This window comes from Triturus cristatus, chromosome 2_1 (genome assembly GCF_964204655.1).
Source record: "Triturus cristatus chromosome 2_1, aTriCri1.1, whole genome shotgun sequence".
NCBI lineage: Eukaryota > Metazoa > Chordata > Amphibia > Caudata > Salamandridae > Triturus > Triturus cristatus.
The window spans coordinates 123,670,887-123,695,346 of NC_140581.1; the positions used below are offsets into that span (position 1 = coordinate 123,670,887).

A 24,460-nucleotide genomic window follows, 5' to 3' on the forward strand; every position below is an offset into this window, starting at 1 on the left:
TGGTTAATCAAAACTGAGTCCGACAACAGCATCTATAAGAAGATAATTCCGACCATTTCATTTTCTGGAACTTATGACTGTTTGCTCTGCATCCTTGTTTGTCCTGTAACGTTGCTTCTGGCGTTATTGTTGCTGTTTATATAATCTGCCCTAATTTGTTAGTGTATCTTCCCTTTCACCTATAGATTAATCTTTAGGATGTGCCTGAAATATATGGTTCGAGGCATATGAGCTGCAGATTATACAATGTGCATAGATCGCCATCTGGTGTTGGGCCCGGATGTTTGCAGTTTGTTTTTCCTCTTGGAAAGTCTTTGGAAGTCACGAGGTCGGTGACTCCTCCTTTGGTTCGTATTGCGCATGGGCTTCGACTCCATCCTCAGATTGTTTTTTTCCGCCATCGGGCTCGGATGTAATACTTCGCGCTAAGGTTCCGAACTTTTCCAGTTCAACTGTGGTAAATAAAATAAATATTACCGGACTGAATTTCATGCGGAATCTTAAAATAAAGTAAAATAGCTCAAAATAACAAGAGGCAGAATCCGTGGTATAAGAGGTTTTCTAATGGGCTTTATTCCATTCAAAATGGCCGACTCGAGTGGCGGCCTTCAGGTTCCGTCACCACGAGGGTTCAGGAAGTGAAGTACAATAATTTATTAACAGACATGTATTTTTATAATAAGTACATTACAATGAAACGAATGTAGAAGGCGTAACATTTGATAAGAAAAATGACGTGACAGTGACATAATCGAAACTAGGCGTAATAAGGAATAAAAGAAACATGATTGGTTTGCATTATCAGACATAGGTGGATCTATAAGATAATACTTGGCATAGATGCGCGCGCGGCAGCATGACGTGTGATTGACGTGCAACTAGGGGGTGAAGGGGACTTGACATTTAGCTCTACATGTGGAGACGAGAAGTCTGGGGGGTCAAGTCAACCTAATCCCAAATCATATCTAACATCCTATGTTTAGAGAACTATGTTATCCACAAGGAAGAACTCTCGGACAGAATCTATTCTATACTGACTGTGTACGTGTACAAGCGTCTAAGTGTCTATATGAGATGCGAGGGGCAGAAAACTTTCCATGGCAGCAGGGCTATGAATCACTTGCATGAAGACAGAGAAGCCAGGCCTTTTGCTTGGTAACTGGAAGAATGTTTACTTAAACTACTAGGCAGGAATGCATCGGCTGAAGAGCAAAATAGATAATTCGAAGGTGAAATACAACTTCTTGGCAGACAGGCGAAAACTGGCCGAGGCAGGCACCGTTAGCTGCACAGGGAGTAGGACAAAGTTCATGGATACAGATGCGAGCTCAAGCTGAAGCTGTCAGAGACAGAGAGCAGGGAAAGGCTTTGAGGACAGAATCGGGCCTATTCGCCTGAACTGTAAAAATGGAGTAACTTAGCCATATAAAGTCGGTGGCCTTTCATACTTAGGAATCGAATATCCAGCCCATTCATGGCGGATCTGACAGAGAACATGTTGACGGTAGACACACATATGTTTGCGTCTTAGAAACTGGAACTGGAGGGAACATACATGTACTTGTAACATGCATATAGAACCGTTGGGGTCCAAGATAGGGGACATAACTGATCAGGAAAATCCACATTTCCACATTCCCTCCTTGTCCCCTTCTTGCCCTTCACGAGACATCAATCTTCATCATTCCATCGATTTGCTCATGGAGCATCATTTCTTCTTCTTTCTTCTTCCGGGATCTTGAGCGAAAACCTTGATGTGGAATGCATGATGTGGCACACAGACCACAAATCGCTGGTCCACATTGCAGGCATAAACAACAACTGAAGAGCATAAGAAGGCCAATACCTAGGAAGGATAGAACTCTCCATCCCCAGGCTGATATCACATTCCAAAACCACCCGGACCACGTCCAAGTGCCTGGATTCTCGTGTATCTGGCTTACAATCTTATGAAGGCGTGTTATAGCTTTATATACAGATGGCGAATTTTCTGGTATGAATATGCAGCAGCTGGATCCGATGACCCTGCAAGCTCCGCCCCTATCGGCCAGGATGACGTCAAGGACAAGACGATTCTGGAGAACAACAATTCTCATCACTGATTGTTCCTCTGTCAGATTGCCTAGGGCGGCTATAGTCTCGTTTACTACGGCTTCAAGAGTCTTGGTGAGTCTGCGTATCATCTTACTATTTGATATTGTACCTATATAGGGAAAGATACCTTTATTGAAATCTACATACTTGTCCCATGCTGTCTCAGTATAATCGACGACTGGGAGATCTCTTCGCTCTCTTTTGTGTACTAAATGAACATTTCGATAATAATCAGGGGGAGCTAGAAAAACAGGTGGCAAAAGGAATGCTATGTAACAGGTACCATCCCAATCTAGAGGCAGACGCATATATGCCGTCTGACCACATATAAAGTAAGAATGGCGAGAAGCTCTAAATGAAGATTTACCTTGATCACTATATTCTACTGTAGTAACGCATTGGCTATGGCCCATGTGTATGGAACCAACTTTTCTCACACATAATTCACCCTTAACTGGAAATACTGACATAGTGGGCAGAATTAGTTCAACTTCGGATTTGACATTCAAAATCATAAGATTAGGCGTAAAATTACCTAATTTATACACTTCATTTTCTAAATCAGTTCCTGTTCTACTGAGGTGACCCTCCTTATTAGGGTGACAGACTTTGAATAAAACTAGATTCAGATTTCCCCATATCCAATGTTGTTGATAAACTGCTGTGTCTGGGTCTATGGAATTTAATAAACTAAACCATGCTCCACAGGAGCCATTGTGTGTGAACGGATGTGGAAAGAATGGCAGAACTCCTTTGTTATTCTGATAGGGAGGGAGTCGGCCACACACCCAACAATTGGTGGCATTACTAGTCTGATGGGAATGATGTAACATACTAATGAAAGTGTTATTGCGCAGCGCAAGTCTATAGGACAACTCATGTGGGGGTAATTCACTAAAAGAATGTTCATCAGTTATATTTAAAGTACGTTTAGAAACAGGATAATACATATGCAACAATATACTTGCAGCAACTATTAAAAAACTCAAGGAAAACAAAATTAATAAAGTCACAATACAGTGGTTACGCAGTAATTTACAATAAGCATGTCGTTTCATTATGATTCTGGACTCTACATGATTCAGACCTAAGGGATACATGTCAGGACAGATTCAACCGCTTCACCTTGGAGAGGACTTAAACAATCAAATCGTCCGACAGTTTAGATCTGGACTTGAGTTTCTGTTTATAGAGTTCGGTGCTACTGGCCTCAGCCAAAGGTAGCTTTGAGTCAATCTGTGAGGGAGTGCAGGGCACAGTGTCTATATCTGAAGGTAGTCCATGAAATTTTTTGACATGACTTGAATGAATCCACCCTTTGCGTCCCTCGATCTTCACGGCTGTTCTTGTGGTCAACAGGACCAACTTGGGTGCTTTCCACCTGGGCTCCAATTGACTTTTCCTGTCGAAACTTCTCACAAAGACAAGATTACCCGGAACAACGTCATGGGGTTTCGCCTCAGTGTTGTCGGGAAAGGCTGCAGCTACCTGTGAACGAGAAGATTGTAGTGCAGACATCAAGGAAGCCAAGTAATCTGTCAGCATATTACAGTCAACATCAGTTATTTTACGTGGTATAGGCGTCCCCCACATATTCGGTGGTCTACCAAAGATCACCTCATACGGGGATAGCCCTGTTCTAGAGTGTGCTACCATTCTCATGTAAAAGAGTGCAACTGGTAATGCTACTATCCAGTCGACACCTTTCTCTCTACATATTTTGGACAGTCTGATTTTCAGAGTCTGGTTATGTCTTTCTACGAGACCTGCTGCCTCGGGGTGTCGGACACAGTGGAATTTCCACTGATATCCCAACAAGAGTGAGACATGTTTCATTAATTCGGATGAGAAAGGCTGGCCGTTATCTGAATATACAACACGTGGTAAACCGTACCGTGGGAAGAATTCTCGAACTAGCTGCTTGGCAGTAGTCGGGGCAGTGTAATCTGATACGGGATACGCCTCTGTCCAACGGGAGAGAGCGCAGACAACTACGAGAACATATTTGAATCCTTGACAACGTTCCATCTGAATATAATCCATCTGGAGGACTTCAAAAGGATGGTCAGGAGGCTGAAATCCACCCTGCTCTACGGGAACACTCTTTCCTGGATTAAACTGACAACATATCATACAGGTACGGACCTTTTGTTTAGCTGCTGCTCGTAAATGTTTGTTGAACCAAATGTGCTGAATGCTGTCTAGCATAGCCTTCTCTCCTAAATGTGCTGGACTGTGAACTGTAGCTATAATGGCTTGAACCATGGAATCAGGGAGAAACCATACAGATTTCTCCTTCGTCATCCATCCTTGATCTGTCTGGATCCCTCCTAGTTCAGTCCACTTCTTTATTTCTTCTGCTGTGGCATGTGTCTGTATGTCAATTACGTCAAGTGCGGGATCCTTAATTGTCATACACTGTGTTGGTGTCTGAACTATTGGCTTTGTCATGTCTAATGTGCGATTCTGAGCAGTCTGTTTAGCTGTTCTGTCAGCTAAATCATTGCCTTGAGAAATGGTATCAGTAACCTTCGTGTGTGCTTTACATTTCATAATCGATATAGCAGTGGGTAAATGTATTGCGTCTAACAAGGCATGAATGAGGGGTCCGTGCTGAATGTGGGCACCATGGGAAGTTAAATAACCTCTCTCTCGCCACAGCACGCCGAAGTCGTGTACAACTCCGAATGCATAACGTGAGTCAGTGTATACATTAACTTTCTTATTTGTGGCTTGAATACAGGCTTGTGTTAGAGCAATAAGTTCGGCTGCTTGGGCTGACAGAGTATCTATACAATGTGTCTCAATAATTTCAGTGTCTGTTGTGACTGCATACGCGGCCACTAAATCTCCTGTACTTGTTCTCATGCATGATCCGTCTACATACAACGTCAGGTCTGGATCTAACAATGGAACGTCTGTCAAGTCTTGTCTAGGTTTCGTCTTTATTTCAATGATTTCAACACAATCATGAGCTAGTGGGTCTGTTCCAATTACAGGTAATAGTGTAGCAGGATTCAATGTATTACACCGTCGGATCTCTATGTGTGGTTGAAACAATGTCAGTTCATAACCGGTAAGTCTTGCTATGGTCAAGTGTTGCGTTTGTGTTCGGTTCACAAGAATCTCTACTGCATGTGGTACTTGTACTGTCAATGGGTGTCCTAATACTATGGCATCGCTTTGTCTGATTGCTAAAGCTGTCGCTGCCACTGATTTCAGGCATGCAGGCAAAGCCTGAGCTACGGGATCTAATGTACTGGAAAAATAAGCACATGGCTTGCGTGATCCTGCTTGATCCTGAGTGAGTACTGACAAGGCAGTACCTTCGCGTTCTGTAACAAAGAGTGTAAAAGGTTTGCTATAACATGGTGTTGCTAAAACAGGTGCTTGACATAAAGCTTCCTTTAGGCTTTCAAAAGCTTGTGTATGTTCCTGAGTCCAAGGGAGAACAGTCGATGTGGCTGCCTCCTGTGTGGTTAACTGAATGAGTGGTTTTGCTAGAAATGCGTACTGAGGGATCCACTGCCTACAATATGAAGTGAGGCCTATGAAAGCCCGCACCTCCTTCTGTGTCTGGGGTATTGACATATTAGCAATTAACTGGATGCGATCTGGTGTAAGCTGCCTTCCCTCCTTGGACAGCGAGTGACCAAGATAAATAACTCGCTGAACACAGAATTGCAGCTTAGAAGGGGACACCTTGTGCCCCTTGTCGGCTAGGAAATGTAAAACTGTCAGAGAAGCTTTTTCACATTCTGGCTCGCTTCTCGCGGTGATCAGCAGATCATCGACATATTGAAGCAGTGCTGTATTGACTGGCATGTGGATACTGTCAAGTTCTCGTTTCAGTGCTTGGCTGTAGATGCTGGGGCTTTCTGTGAATCCTTGAGGAGCGCGTGAGAATTTAAAGCTACGCCCATTTAAACTGAATCCGAACAAGTATTGGCTTTCCGGATCTATTGGGACGCTAAAAAAGGCATTCTTGAGATCAATTACAGTAAAAAATGTTGCTTCGGAATCAATTGCTGTCAACAGTGATGATATATCAGGGACCACAGGGAATTGTGGTACAATACACTTGTTTAGTTCACGCAAATCAATAACCAATCGGTACACTGGTGGAGCAGTAGGATCAGTTCGTTTAAGAATCGGAATTATCGGTGAATTACATACATTGGAGTCTGTTTCTACAACTACTCCCTGGGCAATTAGCTCATCAATGATTTTCAGCAAAGCCACTACAGCATCATGCGGTAACTTGTATTGTCGCATTCGTGGTAGTACCACTCCTGCTTTCAATGTAACTCGATAGGGTGTGATGTTCATGCAGCCAACATCCGTAGGGCCTTGTGCCCATAGATGTACTGGTAAAGTCTGTAGTCGGGGATCCATGTCTCTAGACACATAGTGACCTTTAAAATCACGCAAAAACAACCTTACTCCTTCCGGAGAACAACATATTATGGCTCCTAGTGCTTTCAGAGTTTTAATTCCTAACAGATTTTCTGGGCATGATTTAGTAAGCAATAAATCTGTAGTTCGTGTCAAAGGTCCTATCGTAAGTGGTAGAGGCTGTGATACTTCATTAACAATAGGTTTTCCCGAAAAACCAAGGGAAACATTTTGAGAGCCTGAGAGGGGTGCCCCTGGAACTTCACTACGTTTTATGGTTGTTCGACTTGCCCCTGTATCGAGTAAGAATTTTCTATCTTGACCTAATAATTCACTATGTACATAAGGTCCTTCTTGATCTACCGGAATCTCGATAAGCGGTAAGTCAACTTCCCTCTCTAGGCTGGTTCATGCGTAACGCTGATACTCAGGGTATTCATACTGTGCAGTCTGATACATTTGTTGTGTTGTAGTTTGTGTGGCAGTAGCGGGCAACGGTGGTGCAGCTGGCACAAACTGTATGGGTTGCTGTGAGGCTGGCATGGACTGTTGCTGAACTGGCATGGACTGTCCATGCTGCATAGCTCCTTGTTCATTCTGATCTTGTCTAACTAATCGTGGTCTCTCTTCTGATATATTCTGACTCCATCTTGTCAGAGTAAGCATTGCATTCGGGTCTACCCCCGGACGATCTTGATTTCTGATCACACAGTTTGAGGAAACGTAACAGTTCCCCCTGTATTTCTACTTTCTGGAATTCCATAGCTCTGTTAATACATCCTGGATCTCGTCCTGTTTGAACGAAATGATATATGTTATCCAGATGCGTAGTCATCCCTGGTAACCTCGCTAAATACTCTGCGGCTCGCCTAATACGTAATGATGCCAGGACCATTTCGTCCTCTTTACCAACACTGGGTCATATCTACAATTTACAAGGAGTTCCTTAAGCGTACGTTCATTTACGAATTTTGGTGTACGTGAATGTGTTGACTCTTGAAAGACAAGGCTAGCACCTCCCGTGGCCCCATCTGGGGCGTCGGGTGTGAAAGGGTTCGTCGAACGTGACACCGCAACTATGGGTGTCGATACCTCTGTAGAGTCGACTGCGGAGACAGATGCGGAAACGGATGTGCTTGCCGAAGCTTGTATCGGGACTTGCTGTTGCACGGGAACAGATACCTGATTCTGACGTTGAACTCCTCCGCCAGACGGTCTATGTGGTGCGGCGTTAGCATACTCGGGAGCTGCGTCATCTAGATATGAGGAAAGAAAAACATCTTCTGCGGTTCTGGGAAGCCCCTTTGGATGTACCTTAATTGGAAATAACGGGGGTGTCAAGTCTTTTGGTATTTCTGGAGCAGCCTTAGGTAGTCCTTCGGCTAGTAGGGGATACATACCATTCATAAGAGCATTTCTTTGTCTATTTACTTGTTCTGATTTCACTCGGATACCTTCCTCAATTAATAGATTTTCTTGAACTTTATTTGAACTTTCTTTACTCCTCTCTTCTTGTCTACGTGCTTTTTCTGTTCGTCTATGAGATTCTTTACGCCATAACTCAACAGCGTCTTTCTGTGAACTCTTCCTCCACTTTCATGATGCACTCTGCATCCCAGGTTCCCGCTGCGGGCCACCTTTGACTTTCCGGTAATCCCTTGGTATAATCTACCCATAGATCAAGAAACAATATGGCATCTAAGCCATGCTTATGGTACATGAAATGTCCCGGAGTGTCTCTAGGAGGAATAGGAACTGCTTCTTCAAGCACCCCTTTTCTGGTAGTAATCTGTCTTAACTTCGAGAAGAGCGGCATATTGACAACTGACCTGATACTTACTCTTGAACTTACTTAATACGAGAAACACAATAATAAACAGTGAACAATGAACAGTCATTCATACCACAATATGCAAGACATTTTCTGAATACTTTAAACATTAAACATTAAACATTTAATAATGGTCGACAATGATGACAGTCTGCTTAACTAATCACCACGCTGAATTCTTGCCAATAACTGAATACTTCGGAATACTTGATATACTGCTAAACAGTACATATACACTGCTAAACAGTGCAGACCGGATTTGTGTACCCAAATCCGTCTTGACCGGCACAACCTATGTGCGCGTCAACATGCCTCCCCGGCGATGGTACTCACCGAGTAGCTCCTTGAAACGGAAGGCCTCAGAGAATGGACAGGACTCGATAACTGCGGACAGCGGACCCTCTGGACATCGGGCTTTCGGAAAACCTGGTGGGCCTCTGTATACCTCGGATCTTGCTCTCTCAGCTAGGCTCTGGTCGGGATACTTCGCACTTCTCACCGCCTCGTCTGGGTTGATCGCAGCCTCAGTCGCCCCCGCTTGACCGGAGGGAGCTTACAGGAAATCCTGCTGGTACGCGTTTATGGTCCGTCCAGCTGTGGCAGGAGACCGGGCCTGCAACGCACCGCCGGCGCGTGAGATGAGAAAGTGTCCCTGTTCGGGCGCCATTATGTGGTAAATAAAATAAATATTACCGGACTGAATTTCATGCGGAATCTTAAAATAAAGTAAAATAGCTCAAAATAACAAGAGGCAGAATCCGTGGTATAAGAGGTTTTCTAATGGGCTTTATTCCATTCAAAATGGCCGACTCGAGTGGCGGCCTTCAGGTTCCGTCACCACGAGGGTTCAGGAAGTGAAGTACAATAATTTATTAACAGACATGTATTTTTATAATAAGTACATTACAATGAAACGAATGTAGAAGGCGTAACATTTGATAAGAAAAATGACGTGACAGTGACATAATCGAAACTAGGCGTAATAAGGAATAAAAGAAACATGATTGGTTTGCATTATCAGACATAGGTGGATCTATAAGATAATACTTGGCATAGATGCGCGCGCGGCAGCATGACGTGTGATTGACGTGCAACTAGGGGGTGAAGGGGACTTGACATTTAGCTCTACATGTGGAGACGAGAAGTCTGGGGGGTCAAGTCAACCTAATCCCAAATCATATCTAACATCCTATGTTTAGAGAACTATGTTATCCACAAGGAAGAACTCTCGGACAGAATCTATTCTATACTGACTGTGTACGTGTACAAGCGTCTAAGTGTCTATATGAGATGCGAGGGGCAGAAAACTTTCCATGGCAGCAGGGCTATGAATCACTTGCATGAAGACAGAGAAGCCAGGCCTTTTGCTTGGTAACTGGAAGAATGTTTACTTAAACTACTAGGCAGGAATGCATCGGCTGAAGAGCAAAATAGATAATTCGAAGGTGAAATACAACTTCTTGGCAGACAGGCGAAAACTGGCCGAGGCAGGCACCGTTAGCTGCACAGGGAGTAGGACAAAGTTCATGGATACAGATGCGAGCTCAAGCTGAAGCTGTCAGAGACAGAGAGCAGGGAAAGGCTTTGAGGACAGAATCGGGCCTATTCGCCTGAACTGTAAAAATGGAGTAACTTAGCCATATAAAGTCGGTGGCCTTTCATACTTAGGAATCGAATATCCAGCCCATTCATGGCGGATCTGACAGAGAACATGTTGACGGTAGACACACATATGTTTGCGTCTTAGAAACTGGAACTGGAGGGAACATACATGTACTTGTAACATGCATATAGAACCGTTGGGGTCCAAGATAGGGGACATAACTGATCAGGAAAATCCACATTTCCACACAACGATCGACGCAAAATCCTCGCTCATCGAGATCCTTCAGATAATAAATCATCTTAATCACCTTCTCTTCGACACTTCTTCGATTCCGGTCGTCGACGGCGGTCTTCGGGCCTATCCCGGCTCCGGTCTCGGCTGATGGAAAGAACTCCCTTCAAGAAGTGCCCTCGATGTGGGTCCAAATTCCCCCACACCGATCTTCATGAGGTGTGCAACATCTGCCTCTCCCCTGAACACGAGGCTCGAGACTGTCCCGCCTTCAAGTCTTTTAGATCCAAAAAGACTATTCGAGATCGAAGGGCCAGATGCAACATGGCGCACTCCTCGACCTCCGCTCCAGTCGACATCTTCGGGGACGACGTCGCAGCTCCGGGACAGCAGAACATCGAAGAAGAGGATGACTACCTCGTCAGTGCTACCGAGGCCGACGACTCAGATGTGGAGGACATCCCCCCGGCGCAGAGGGTCGTGAGTACTATACCCCCTCCCACACCGATACCCAAAAAGGCTTCGGTCACGCCTTTGCCTTCGAGCCTAGGCAAGACCAAGGACACTGCTTCGAACACCCCACCTTCGGGCCTGGTAAAGAAGCCTATTAAGCCTTCCGGCAGCTCGGGCTCGAGCCAGCCTATCAGCGGTACCGAAAAACACCCTTCGGCACCGAAGAAAAAATCGGCCTCCACCCGCCTTCTCGGTGCCGACCAAACATCATAAGGCCCTCGGCGCCGACACTTCCGGCACCGGAAAAAAAATCTGAGGTCCCAAAAAAGCACGGCATAGACAAGCCTAAAAAGCCGTCGTCCCCAAAAACCTCGGCGCCGACCGAACAACCAGTGTCGCAAGAACTTTTCCCACCGGATCCTCTGAAAAAGACACTTACCAAGGATCCAAAAACTGGACATTTGACACTGTCTTCAAAAAAGAGACACTTGGACAAACCAGCTCCACCTCCACCTCCAAAGAGGAAGGACACTGCTACCTCTCCCTTCAGAGTGCCTTCCCCAACTCCTCCACCTCCTCCACCCTCCCCACCTTCACCTTCTTCACCCCTGCCTCATCGCTCTTCGACCCTGTCTCCAGACCAGGATGATCAAGGGGACCCTTACTATGATCCAGCAGATGTGCCACAAGACCCCACCCCTACTGGATCCTCAGACCCATGGGATGACTATAACAATCCGGACATCCCAGATGTCCCACAGGATGACCTTTACCCATCTAGGCCATCCCCACCAGCAGACTCGTTAGGTTTTCACCACCTACTACAGAGGGCGGCACATTACCACGGGGTGGAGTTACATACTGACCCAGTGGAGGAAGATTTTCTCCTAGACACCTTCGATACTGCACATAGGTCTACTGCTATACTACCTATGCTAAAAGGAGTAATCAACCATGCACCGGAGGTTTTAAAAGACCCAGTCAGGACTAGGGTCCTAAACTCACGTATAGAGAAAAAATATAAAGCCGCCCCCACAGATCCTTCATACATTAAAGGCCCTGCACCACTGGATTCCTTAGTGGTATCTACAGCTAGGAAGCGTTCACACGCAAGCGCTATTGGCCAGATACGACAGAGCGCATTATGATGAGTTAGAGACCATCATGCACCATCTCCCTGAAAAATACAGAAATAGGGCTAATGAATTGATCCAAGAGGGAAAAACTATAACTAATACCTCTATACGCTGTGCCCTAGATGCGGCAGATACAGCCTCCAGGGCCATAAACACCAGTGTCCTTCTCCGTCGCCACGCCTGGCTAAGAGTTTCAGGTTTTAAACCTGAAGTGCAAGCCTCCATATTGAATCACCCCTTCGATCAACAACATTTATTTGGTCCAAAAGTTGATGAAGCCCTCGAAGATGAAGAAAGATACTGATACGGCGAAATCCATGGGAGCCCTACAGTCACACACCCCTAGGCGCTCCTTTCGCCGCTCTTCCTTTCGGGGCACGGGTAGAGGCTACTCCTCAGATAGCGCATCCACGTCATACAAATCCCCTCCTCAGTCTACCTTCACAAAGGGTTATCAAAGGGGCAGCTACAGAGGCAATAATAATAAAGGCAGAGGCAAGACAAATACCGCCCGCTCTGCCACACCGCCTACCCAATGACTTTCCCCCACTCCCTCCAGACCATTCCACTCCGGTTGGGGGCAGAATATAAGATTTCCTTCACGCCTGGGAGACAATCACCTCAGACAGATGGGTGACACAAATTATTCATTCAGGGTACTGCCTAGAATTAACATCTACCCCCCCCAAACATTCCACCCAGGCAACGCCCAATGTCTCAAGAACATGCCACGTTACTAAAACAGGAGGTAATCTCCCTCCTGCAAAAACAAGCCATAGAGCAGGTCCCCATCAATCAACAAAATTTAGTGGTCTACTCCCTGTACTTTCTGATTCCAAAAAGAGACGAGACTCTACGACCTATTCTAGATCTCAGACCTCTAAACACTTACATACATTCAGACCATGTTCACATGGTAACCCTTCAACAGGTTCTTCCACTCCTCTCCCAGAACGACTTTCTCACCACTCTGGACTTGAAAGACGCATACTTTCACATCCCAGTACACCATGCTCCCAGAAAGTACCTCAGATTTGTAATGGACGGGCAACACTACCAGTTCAAGGTGCTCCCGTTCGGGGTCACAACAGCACCAAGGGTATTCACCAAGTGCCTAGCAGTAGTGGCGGCACACCTCAGAAGACAGCACATTCACGTCTTCCCATATTTGGACGACTGGCTAATAAAAGCCACGTCCTACGATCAATGTGTGCGCCACACCGCCGCTACAATCCAACTGCTTCACCAGCTAGGTTTCACGGTGAACCACCAAAAGTCCCACCTGATACCATCACACACAAAACAATACCTCGGTGCCACCATAGACATCTCAAAAGCCATAGCCTATCCCAATCCTGCCAGGATTGCAAACATACAGGCTCTGCGTCAAAAATTCATACTTCAACACTCTCTCCCAGCAAGAGTCTTTATGCAACTGATAGGGATGATGGCCTCTTGCATTTTCATAGTGCCCCATGCAAGACTCCAGATGCGTCCACTCCAAGAGTGTTTAGCGCGCCAGTGGAACCAGGCCCAGGGGCAACTGACAGATCTGGTGTTGGTGGACGGTCGCACCCATCGCTCTCTGCAGTGGTGGAACACCACAAACCTTTCCAAAGGTCGACCGTTCCTGGACCCGGTTCCACAAATAATCCTAACGGATGCATCGCTCTCCGGCTGGGGAGCTCATCTGTTACATCTCACAGTACAGGGCACATGGACGCCGCAACAGAAGTTACTCCATATCAACCATTTGGAGTTACTGGCAATCTTCCTAGCCCTAAAATCCTTCCAGACGCAGATTTCAGGCAAGGCAGTCCTCATTCGCACAGACAACATGACTGCCATGTACTACATTCAAAAACAGGGGGGCACACACTCTCCACAGCTCTCTCAATTAGCACAGAGCATATGGAGATGGGCAATTCCACAGAAAATCTTTCTCCTGGCCCAACACGTCCCAGGAGTCCAAAACACCGTGGCAGATCTGCTCAGCAGACAAACGCAACAGATTCACGAATGGGAACTTCACCCACAGGTTCTTCACCCGTTCTTTCAGAAGTGGGGGCATCCACAGATAGACCTATTCGCCACCTACGAAAACAAAAAATGCCCAAGCTTCTCCGCCAGATATCCACACCCATTGTCCAAAGGCAATGCGATATGAATGAACTGGTGAAACAAATTTGCATACGCTTTTCCACCTCTCCCACTAATTCCATTAGTGGTGCGAAAGCTACAACAGCATTCCCTAACACTGATCCTAGTAGTTCCAACATGGGCCAGACAACCGTGGTACACCACACTGCTGGAACTCTCGGTAGTACCACACCAAAAGCTGCACCTCTCACCATGCCTCCTAACCCAGAACCATGGAGAGATCAGGCACCCTGACCCAGCTCAGCTCAACCTTGCGATCTGGCTCCTGAGGTCCTAGAATTCGGATACCTTAACCTTCCCCCTGATTGCATGAATATTATCAGGGAAGCTAGACGCCCTACTACTAGGGCATGCTATGCTGCAAAGTGGAAAAGATTTGTTGTTTACTGCCACAACAACACAATCAACCCTCTAAATGTGTCCATACAGCTCATCATATGTTACTTGCTCCATCTACAAAGGTGTAACCTAGCATATACATCCATTCGGTTACACCTCGCAGCAATTGCTGCTTACTTACAAAACAGGCAGCACCTATCACTTTTCAGGGTGCCTGCCATCAAAGCCTTTATGGAAGGCCTCAAAAGAGTAATTCGACCCAGAGTGCCACCCTCGCCTGTCTGGAACTTGAATATAGTTCTCACAAGGCTAATGGGACCCCCTTTCGAACCATTACATAAATGTGAGCTGCAATTTCTCACAGGGAAAACAGCATTTCTAGTGGCCATCCCTTCCCTTAGAAGGGTTAGTGAAATACAAGCACTCACTATACAGGAACCTTTTCTCCAAATGCATCAGAACAAGGTTGTACTCCGCACCAACCCAAAATTTCTACCCAAAGTCATTTCTCCCTTCCATCTAAACCAGTCGGTAGAATTACCAGTGTTTTTCTCACAACCTCAAACCGTTGCGGAAAGGGCTTTACACACACTGGATGTTAAAAGGGCCTTACTTTACTACATCCAAAGAACATAACCTTTCAGAAAAACCAAACCGCTATTTGTCTCTTTCTCTTCACCACATAAAGGCAACCCTATTTCTTAATCAGGGATAGCTAGGTGGATTGTAAAATGCATACAGATTTGCTACCACAAAGCAAAACGAACGATATCTGTCACCCCTAAAGCCCACTCTACAAGGAAGATAGGGGCTTCTATGGCTTTTCAAGGGAACATACTACTAGATGACATCTGCAAAGCAGCGACATGGTCAACACTGCACACTTTCACAAAACATTACTGTGTAGATGTGCAAACCAAGCAACAAGCTAGTGTGGGCCAGGCTGTACTAAAAACACTGTTCCAAACAACTGCAACGGATGCCGGTGGTCGCCGCTAGGGTTGGGTACTGCTATATAGTCTATGCACAGTGTATAATCTGCAGCTCATATGCCTCGAACGGAATATGCTACTTACCAGTATGCATCTATTCTTGGCATGTAGAGCTGCAGATCTATACATGCCCACCCGCCTCCCTGGCTACCTGTATCCGTTCCAGTCTATCTTATTTAGATACAGCACACATGGGTTTCTTTACTGTTATTACTACGCTCCATCTTTCCCTGCTGGCGAAAAACAATCTGAGGATGGAGCCGAAGCCCATGCGCAATACGAACCAAAGGAGGAGTCACCGACCTCGTGACTTCCAAAGACTTTCCAAGAGGAAAAACAAACTGCAAACATCCGGGCCCAACACCAGATGGCGATCTATGCACAGTGTATAGATCTGCAGCTCTACATGCCAAGAACAGATGCATACTGGTAAGTAGCATATTCCTTCCATAGCGTTATGTTTTATCGGTCCATTCTTTCTAGCCATCTGCAGTATGGCATTTTGATCCCTGACGTTGAGTCTGGTTATGCTGGTTCTCGGTGTTGCCTCTGTTCTCTACTCTGTACACACACTACCAAGAAAAAAAAAGCGTGAATCCCTTCTGCTTAAGTAACGCTCGTCCATTAACAGGTCGGCGCACAGTCCTTCTGCAGCTTCCAGCATCACTACCGTTTGTATATTGTTCCTTCTATTTTTGTTTAAACCTACTTATTTTTTATATCTTAGTCTGTTGGATAGAATATGCAATGATCAATGAACAATAAAAGTCTGTTTACAATCATTTTGAAAATGAGGGCATTTTTTATTCAACGAATAAACAAATATATTCATGAGCAGACTTCTTAGTATCCGATTGTGTTGAACTGCATATGTTTATTAGAGTAATCATCAGAAAATCTACAATTAAATATTTAGACCTCCCCATTTCATTTTTCAGATGGACTTTACGTTTTGGACTAATGTGTTTTCATTGTTTGCATCTGTTTTTAACTCTGTCACTTCCTGAAGAATTTGTTCCTTATGGCCTGGGCCACAAAATTATGCGATTGTGTGGCTGTGGTGTTTTTTGCATTGTTATGCATTTGCCGCATACGTCACATAATCCGTCATATGCTGCATAAACTGCATATGTTAAAAAAGAAAAGGTTTCTAGCTCAAATGGATCAAAAGTTACTAAAAACATGGCAACACATGTTCCATCTCAATGGAAGAACCTTCGCAAAGGTCAAATTGTCATTTTCCAGTTGCATATTACTGTGTTTGGGTGTTACATTGGTACTAAGAAGGTGAAATCTTTTCCTAGACAGTGTTATGTAAACATGATAACATAATGATGTAATCTTGTCACAATGTATCGCTATAATATACATAATGTTCCTTTTGTTTTGGTCTACCCTGCCACATAATTTGGTCCAACTATGCTGCATAATTCCAGTGTCTCTGGTTATAGCCAACTCTGGTACTATTTTTGGGAAAATCTGCTCTTGCAGGTTAATATCAGAGTTTATGGTCTCCATCTTGTTTCAGATTTGACTTAGTTGTTTAGGTCGAGCCTAGCGCAACGCGCATGCGCTGCTCTAGGATCAAATGCCCTCTTGGAATCGCTCTGGGCTTCCGGCCTAGTGTCTCGGTTACGAGCATCTGCGCGCGAGCGCGCCACTTGCTCTGGACTTTCGGTCTATCCTTGTGATTTCAAGCATCTACGCGCGCAAACCACTCGCAGGACCTTAAGCAGTGCATGGCTGTCTCTGTAAGCTGTAGTCGGTGCCCACTTCGCTTCGGTTTCAGCACGCTTTAATTTATAGCTGAGCTCGCCGTAGTATTGACACCCTGAAGGCATGTTGAGGCACTTTTCCTGTTCCTGTAGAGCCCCAATTCATCTCAGATCAGTGATTGCCATCTGGGGAGTGCATGCCTTTGGGGTTACGAGCATCAGCGCGTGCACTAAATACGCCCCAACTAAGCCCCAATGGTTGTTAAAATATTATCTTTCCTGTCAGTACGCACTCTACGGTGCCCCCCGGGGCACAGACAGGCATCCACTCCAGTCCGCCTTTTTGTTGTGCTTGTGCGCTGTGATGGCCTCTTGCGACATGGAGGAGAGATGTACCTGGCTGCTGGTGTTCAGCTCAGCCTTTCTCTGCAACCTCTTTAAAATCCTGCTCCCCTCTTTTTTCTCTGTAGTAAGTAAAACCGGATGAGGGAGCTAGTGTGCTGAAAGACTTCTGGTGCAGGGGGGCTGCTTTTTGTTTCTTTTGGATTTTCGGCTTATCGTTCCTTCCTCCTATTTTGCTTGCACAACCCACCTCCAATCGTTGTTTGCCACCTGCCCCCTACTCTTAGCTCATTGTTGATTGTTTAATTTAATTTTAGTGAGTTCTTGCGGTGCTAGAATAATATTGCTTCTACCATCCCTTCCAAGCGTATTTTCTTAAAGTTGAAAATGGAGAATACATTAATGGAGCAAATTATGAAACGGCTCCTAATGACGAGTTAAACCAACGTAAAAAGTGTTTCTTCTGCTGCCTCTTCCATATTAACACTACTTTGCTCTAATAAGATTTTTTATTGTTGTTGCTTTTTGTTCTTCTTTACTTCACTTGAGTGTAAAAAAGCTTTTCACGTAAAGTGAAAAGACTAGAATGGTAGAGAATGGTTCTGAATTTAAACTGGGATAGATAAGAGGTTACTGGATGACTGTCTCCTGGGACGCTGTGCTCAAGTGCAGGAAGTATGTTTAACAACTTAAAGCCAGTATGTGTGTGCTGCATGGCTAAACACTTTAAAGGTCCCAAAGGCGAGACCTATTGGCTATGCCAATGCTTGTCTTCCTTCCTGTGACCGCCCCACCCCCTGTTCCCTTCGGTTTTCTGTGCAGAAAGGCATATTTGTCCATTCTGTTGCAGGCATACGCAAAATATCTAGAGGATCGTCTTAGGAAATATATACCAGATACCTCTTTATTTATATACTATGTAGATCAGAGGTTTAGGTTGGTTAGACCGTTATATAGACATGGTTTATTGTGGCTTTGCCATTTCACACCATCCACTGCTTTATGGGAGATGAGCCCAGGCTTTACACAGCCCATAAATCTTCATTTGGTGCATTCTGCTTAGCTCTTGCCATTAGTTTGCAGCTTGTTCAGTCATATTGTATTGCACCATTTGTGTTGCACTTCATGTTCACGAACAAGACCCTGAAGTGCTTTCCGGGGTGGTCAAGATGCACAGATTAGCCTCGCACCTCTTTGTAGAATTAGTGGAGGAAGGGGGTATCCTTTTTAGGTCTCGGCTAGCGAAGGCTGCGCTTGCGCAGTCTCGCTTGCGAGATTTAATGTTTTAGAAGTGGGGCTTTAACCCGCCCCTCTTCTTCCCTCTTCTCCATTGGCTGGCTTCTTTAAATTCTGGTCAGCCATTGGAGAAGAGCTTTGTCTCTCCAAAGAAGCCCCGTCTTTTTCGGATTCGGGGGCGTGTTCTTTACTTTCTTTCTCTCCTCTGGGATGTAAACATTCCAGCCACTGGCAAGAGGAGAGAAAGAAAAACACGCCCCTGAATCCGAAAACGACGCAGAGTTTCTCCGAGGCATTTCTGCTTGACCTCGGAGAAAGGCGGTGATGTGCTCGTCCTCTCCCCCTGCTCTCGGCTCCCTCGGTGCTCCTGTGTCCGGCTGCTGCTCTGGTGGGCTCCCCCTGTCCTCTCCGGCTGGCTGCTGTATATCAGCTTGTAACAGCTCACGGGTTGCACTATCTACAAGGGCAGTCCTCTGTTCCCTCGTGTGCCCCTTCCCAGGGCAGCTCCAGAGGCCCCGTCATTAAAATCAACAAAACGAATTACAGTGCACAGGGCTGGTGGGCAGGAGGCCGTCTGAGAGGTGAGGAGACCTGTTCAGCTGCAGTACAGGAGTGTGAGGGGCATAGTGTTTTTCAGGAAACTTTGTTTCCGTTTCCTAGTCACTCTCCGTTGCTTGTTTTCTTTCTTTACCAAGGCTCCGGCCGTCGCACTTCATGTTTGCCATTAATCACCTCATCTCCCTGTGGCATCCCCCACCACCTCCTGCATGTCGCTGCTGTTCCGACAAAAGAAATCAGATTGTATGTGCCCCATTTGAATCCTGAATCACGTACAGAAAATACAATGTTGAAGATTTTTGTAAATTGGTCCCTTTTGGAAGTGCTGCTGCAGAAGAAAACGGGCAGAGACCATTGTAAAATGCATATTTGCAGGCCCTGTTTAAACGTCATTTCACTTTTAATTTTCAGCCCCACTTCATCACAGTAAGGCGGACGCTTCAATAGGCTGCTCACCTTTCTGTTTTTTCTGCACAACGCCTGCAGCTAAACTAGAGCAGGCTGCCTACACTGGCTTCCCCGGCTGCCAGCAAGGGAACAAGCGCTTTCACTTTGCATTTTTAGCCGCATTTCATCATAGCATAGCAGCTGCTTAGGGAGGTCGCATACCTTTCTTTGGTGGTTACAAAGTCGGCGACCTCCTGCGGGGTCCTGGGGTCCATAATATGAAAAATCAATAAAAAGTGTTCTTAAAGTGACCAGATTGGTTTTATTCAAACCCCAAAAACATTAGCGTCACTTTACTGAGTTTTGCAGTGAAGCGCTGTTCGGGGACGGGCGGGGAGCAGAGAAGGAAAAGGTCTCCATCTCCTGCTTCCTGCCCGGACGAGATAAGGAAGGTGTCCGCTTCTGCTCTGTCGCTGGCAGCTGCCTCCCCCCCCCACCTCTTTTTTACTCTTATTCCCTCTCTAACTCCTCCTCACTTACCGAAAACCATGACCCAAGAAATGGTTCTCACCCTCCTTCTTCCTGTCGTTCATTTGTTCCCCTGTGAAATGGATGCAAAAAACACTTTTGCTGGAAATGCCGTTTGTACATTTTTCTATTGCAAAGTGCAGCCTCAGAAATAAAAGGTTCATAATATGAAAAATCAATAAAAAAAACAAGACCGAGTGTTCTTAAAGTGGGCAGATTGGTTTTATTCAAACCCCAAAAACATTAGCGGTGAAGCGCTGTTTTTTCCCTGGTGGGGAAGTGCTCCAAACCTGGAGGTACTGCAATACCTGGTTGATGGGTGAATTGGAAAACAAAATGTATACGGCGGCTTTGTGTTCACGAATGTGGTCTTTTTAAACCATACTGCTTACGTTTTGTAAGCATATAAGCAGTGGACATTGAAATGGGTCCTTTCTGGGCCCTGTAGTTTTCAGGCAAAAATACTCGTTGATTTCTGCATTATGACTGTAAAAGCGTTAAGTTCACCATGTTGTTTCTGCTTACATTTTACATGCTTTATTTAATCTTTCATTACCTATGAGTGTTTGCTTTTTCCAGGATGTGTTTTTTTTTTTTTTTTTTTACAGCATATTGCTCTTGCCTAGTGCGTAATTTGAATTGAGTCGCATCCAGTTGTTTATAGCAGGTCAAATTTTGCCCAAAATAAACATTTCTACTAATTCGACCGGAATACTTCCCTGTTAGAATACTGATAGCGGCCATCTTGGATTTGAGCATTTTTATGGTTAAGGCCGTACTTGCACCCATTTTTTTGAATTGTAACATTCTCTCAATTAGTCTGACATCCCTTTCTATGCTGTCAGTATCGCTTAGAGGTTGATGGACAATATCTCAATCGGAGAATGACCACACAACGCGTGCTTGCTTCCCTGATGGCCAGACTCCGCAACGTGAGGTCTTACCAATGTGCTTTGCTGTTAGCTGCTTTTGCTGCTCTGCCCTGTGGCAAACGAAAAGGGCAGGAATGCACTATATCTATCAGATACGACACATTTCTGTCCTTTTCCCCTGCACTGGCGCATGATGGGCTGCCGTGTGCCAACACAGGTACCTTTGTACCATGGTGCAAGGGTGCCTGCGTTGAGGGGATGATTATTTTTGTGCAGGAAGGAAACCTGCACAAAAATAGGTCTCGCATTTGAGAGAGATTAAGCTATTGACATTGTAAATAACAATGCAGTTTCTTTAAATGTTTTAAAAACAAAAACATAAAAATAATGTCATGAGCAATGCCAATAGTTCTAACTTTAACAATGCCGAGACCATTGCATTGTAAATGCTTGTTTAAACAGTATTCCTTATACCACAATGGGTGAAAAATGTATACACTCTGATGAAATATTTGTATGCCGGTGTATTTTGAAACTCTGGGCACGTGATCTCACATCATTTTGACAACTGAAGCTGAAAATAAGACTTTAAAAAAAACAGTCTAATATTCTAAACCCATTGCTATATGGCAAGAGTTCACATCATGTAAATCTTCACTAGAACAAGCTTAGACCAATGATTACAGTGGCGTAACATTTTCTGTTCTTCATGAATGAGTACACCTGATTTAGCTTCAATATGGGTATCACCGAGAGGGTATTGGAAATACACAGCAAAATGCATACGAAGTTTTGTTTGATTGTTCGATTTTTTTAAAAGTAACTATATAAATTAACCTAAACTGGTGTGGTAGCGAATGGTGGCGGGCTGTCACCACTTTGCAGCATCTGAAAGTATAACATAAGTTATATTTCTGTTTTTTTGCAGCTGATGGAAGTGACAGGAAAGAACCAGGATGAGTGTATGGTGGCTCTACATGATTGTAATGGGGATGTTCACAGAGCAATTAACACACTACTGGAAGGGAACTCTGATACGGTGAGTAAACTATTTTCTCTTTGAATATTATTGCGGGATAATCTCTAGTTCGCAAGCAATCTAAAAAATGGGAATACAAAAGAATTGGTAACACAGTTTAAGGGATAGCATTACCTAAGTATAGTAGGTTTTTAAAGGTAATGTGTATTGATTGCTCATTCTGGTGTTATATTTGTTAAGGACATTGTTAAAAAGGTGGCTTGGTGTTTTTCTTTTTTTTTTTAAATTTAAACCTTGGTCTTATTGAAGATCGAAGCTCTTGACTTATTTAAGCTTTCCCTATGGTCATTTAAAGTGTATACTCTGTCCTGTTTAATCTAGTTATATTTTCTTTTCAAATTTCCTAACATTGTTGCTTTGTAATGCTTGTCTTTATATCTCTTAATTTCTAATCCGTTTTTTCTGACTTTGGGAACGAGGCTTAGGCTTACCATCGATAGCACCTCTACACACTCTGAGAAACTCTTTGGCTGGCTTTCTTCTATTTTTTCTTTTCCACTCTAAAATAACTAGTTGTGTCTATCCATCTGAGGTATTGTAAACCCACAGCACCTAACTGCACTCTTTCACTAAATTCCTTCCATATTTTAGAAACTAGTACCTCTCTCAAATAGATCTTCATCATAGAATGCAAGTACTCATTTTCTTTATGGTCAATGCAGGAGGGGTTCTCTAGAACTGGCAACACTGTCTCTGAGTCGCATATAGACTGCTCTTTTAAACGTGATAATTTGCAAAGCTTAAGTAGGTGTATTCTCAGCTCGCCAACTATACCCTTGACTGTTTCCTCACTGAGACATGGCTTTGTGAAGCCTCAGGAAAGTATATTGTGACTGCGATCTCTGAAGGCCAAACTTATTTTTAGGAAGAGGCAGGCCATGGCGTTAGTCTTCGAATCCTACTCAGTAGTCACCCTTTATGACGATGTTGTGGAACTTGAATTTGAAGAAGTCTGTATCGCACTTAATTTTGATTTGGTGTACCGGGCACCCTCTACCCTCCTGGCTTTCCCTGACATCCTTTTAAATCTTGTAGGCATTATCCATCAAGGGAGCCAGGACTACTGGTCTGCTTCATTAAAACATTTGTGCCGAAGGTTCCACTTTTAGCCAGGCCAGTAACGTCCTGGTTGCTATAGCATCTTTGCGTCATTTTTGGATGTGAGGCAGAGGTCATCACTCACATTGCAGGTCATACCCTAGGCCTGGACATAACCTCCCAAAAAAATGACAATATTGAAGTATCTTCCTCTTACATGAATGAGCCACTATCTTATTACCTTTGCCCTGTCCACTGAGCAGTCTCATCTTACACATTGTTTTGCTTCTGGAAGAAATCTGATGCCAGGTAGGGGGAACCTATTCGCTTCTATTCTAACACGATTAGAGAGCGAGAGATTATAAGACCAGTTGCACTCTCCCGGAGTAATCAATCACACATAAAAGCAGCTGGAACATTTCCATTAGTTAGTAATGAATGCAAATATAGATCCTTTAATTGCACCTTTTGGATATCAAAAGATATTGGATATCACAGAAGTCCCACCCCGGTTTGCTGACGTCAGTTTCCTTCTTTTCCGCGTGCAACGCTAATTTGGAGTGTGCTTCCTGGCCTGTTTTCAGGCGTCTTTAGCGCCTTGAGTTGGGAACAGTGTGCAATACCTTCGGGCTTCAAGACGTGTGCTGCTTCTGCACGTCAGATGTCGGCGACAGACCCTCACTCTTTGTATGTGGTGTTTGGGTGAGTACCATGACTCTGCGGACTGCGAGGCTTGTCAGCATCTTAAGCCGAAGTCCCGATGGGAGTACCGGATGAAATTGCTGTCGGCCTGCTTGTCCAGATCGGTCTCGTCGCAGCTTCCGTCTCCTACCTCGGACAGGTCCTGGGGCCGCCGTTTCCGACTGCGGCATCGTCCTTCGCTGAGGCCCCATGGGTGTCGTTCGCCCGCCGGTAAGTCTTGCAGCTTGCCACCGAGGCCCTGTCCTCCTTCGGCAGAGGGTTCTGGTTCCTCCCAGGGCGTGCGTCCTCACCCCTTGCCACCCTATGCGCCGTTTCCCGGCGTTGTGGGCGACAAGGGCCCAGATGAAAGCCTACGCTAAGGCTCTGCAGGCTTCCTTGGGCCCTCCTCCTCCTCCTTCCTGCGACGTCGGCGGATCCCTCGCCGTGCGCGGCGCCTTCTGCGGACTTCGGCTTCAGGTGTTGGAGGTGTGGTGTTGTTGAGGTGCGGCCCTTTGGGGTTCCTCTCTTCGGCCCATGGCGTCCCGGCATCACCGCAAAGCCCTGTGGGGTTCCCTGCGGTGTTGCAGGAGGTCGCTGGTACTCACGGCTCGTCCCCAGTCCCCCTCAGTCCTCTGGGCTGGCGGTTGTCTTCCCGGAGGCCGAGCCAACACCTTTCCGGCGTCAATGGCTTTTCTCCCCGGTGTTGGCGGCGCTGCGGGTGGAAGCCGGGACCCGAGGCGCTTCCCTGGACCCCTCTCGGTCCTCGGCGCAGGCGGCTGCCTCGTCGAGGGTAGAGCCGACCCCAACCCCCCGTCTCCGATGATGCA

At 45.4% G+C, this 24,460-nt stretch overlaps 1 protein-coding gene across 6 annotated transcripts in view; it reads left to right on the forward strand.

The window, feature by feature from the left end:
* The window catches only part of UBAP2 (ubiquitin associated protein 2), a 1,669,217-nt gene that overhangs the window by 208,728 nt on the left and 1,436,029 nt on the right, over positions 1-24,460 (forward strand). For all 6 annotated transcript variants that reach the window (XM_085628825.1, XM_085628795.1, XM_085628777.1 and 3 more), the window contains exon 4: positions 21,804-21,914. In XM_085628825.1, the coding sequence (XP_085484951.1) occupies positions 21,804-21,914 (111 nt within the window). The remainder of the gene's footprint in view (positions 1-21,803; positions 21,915-24,460) is intronic.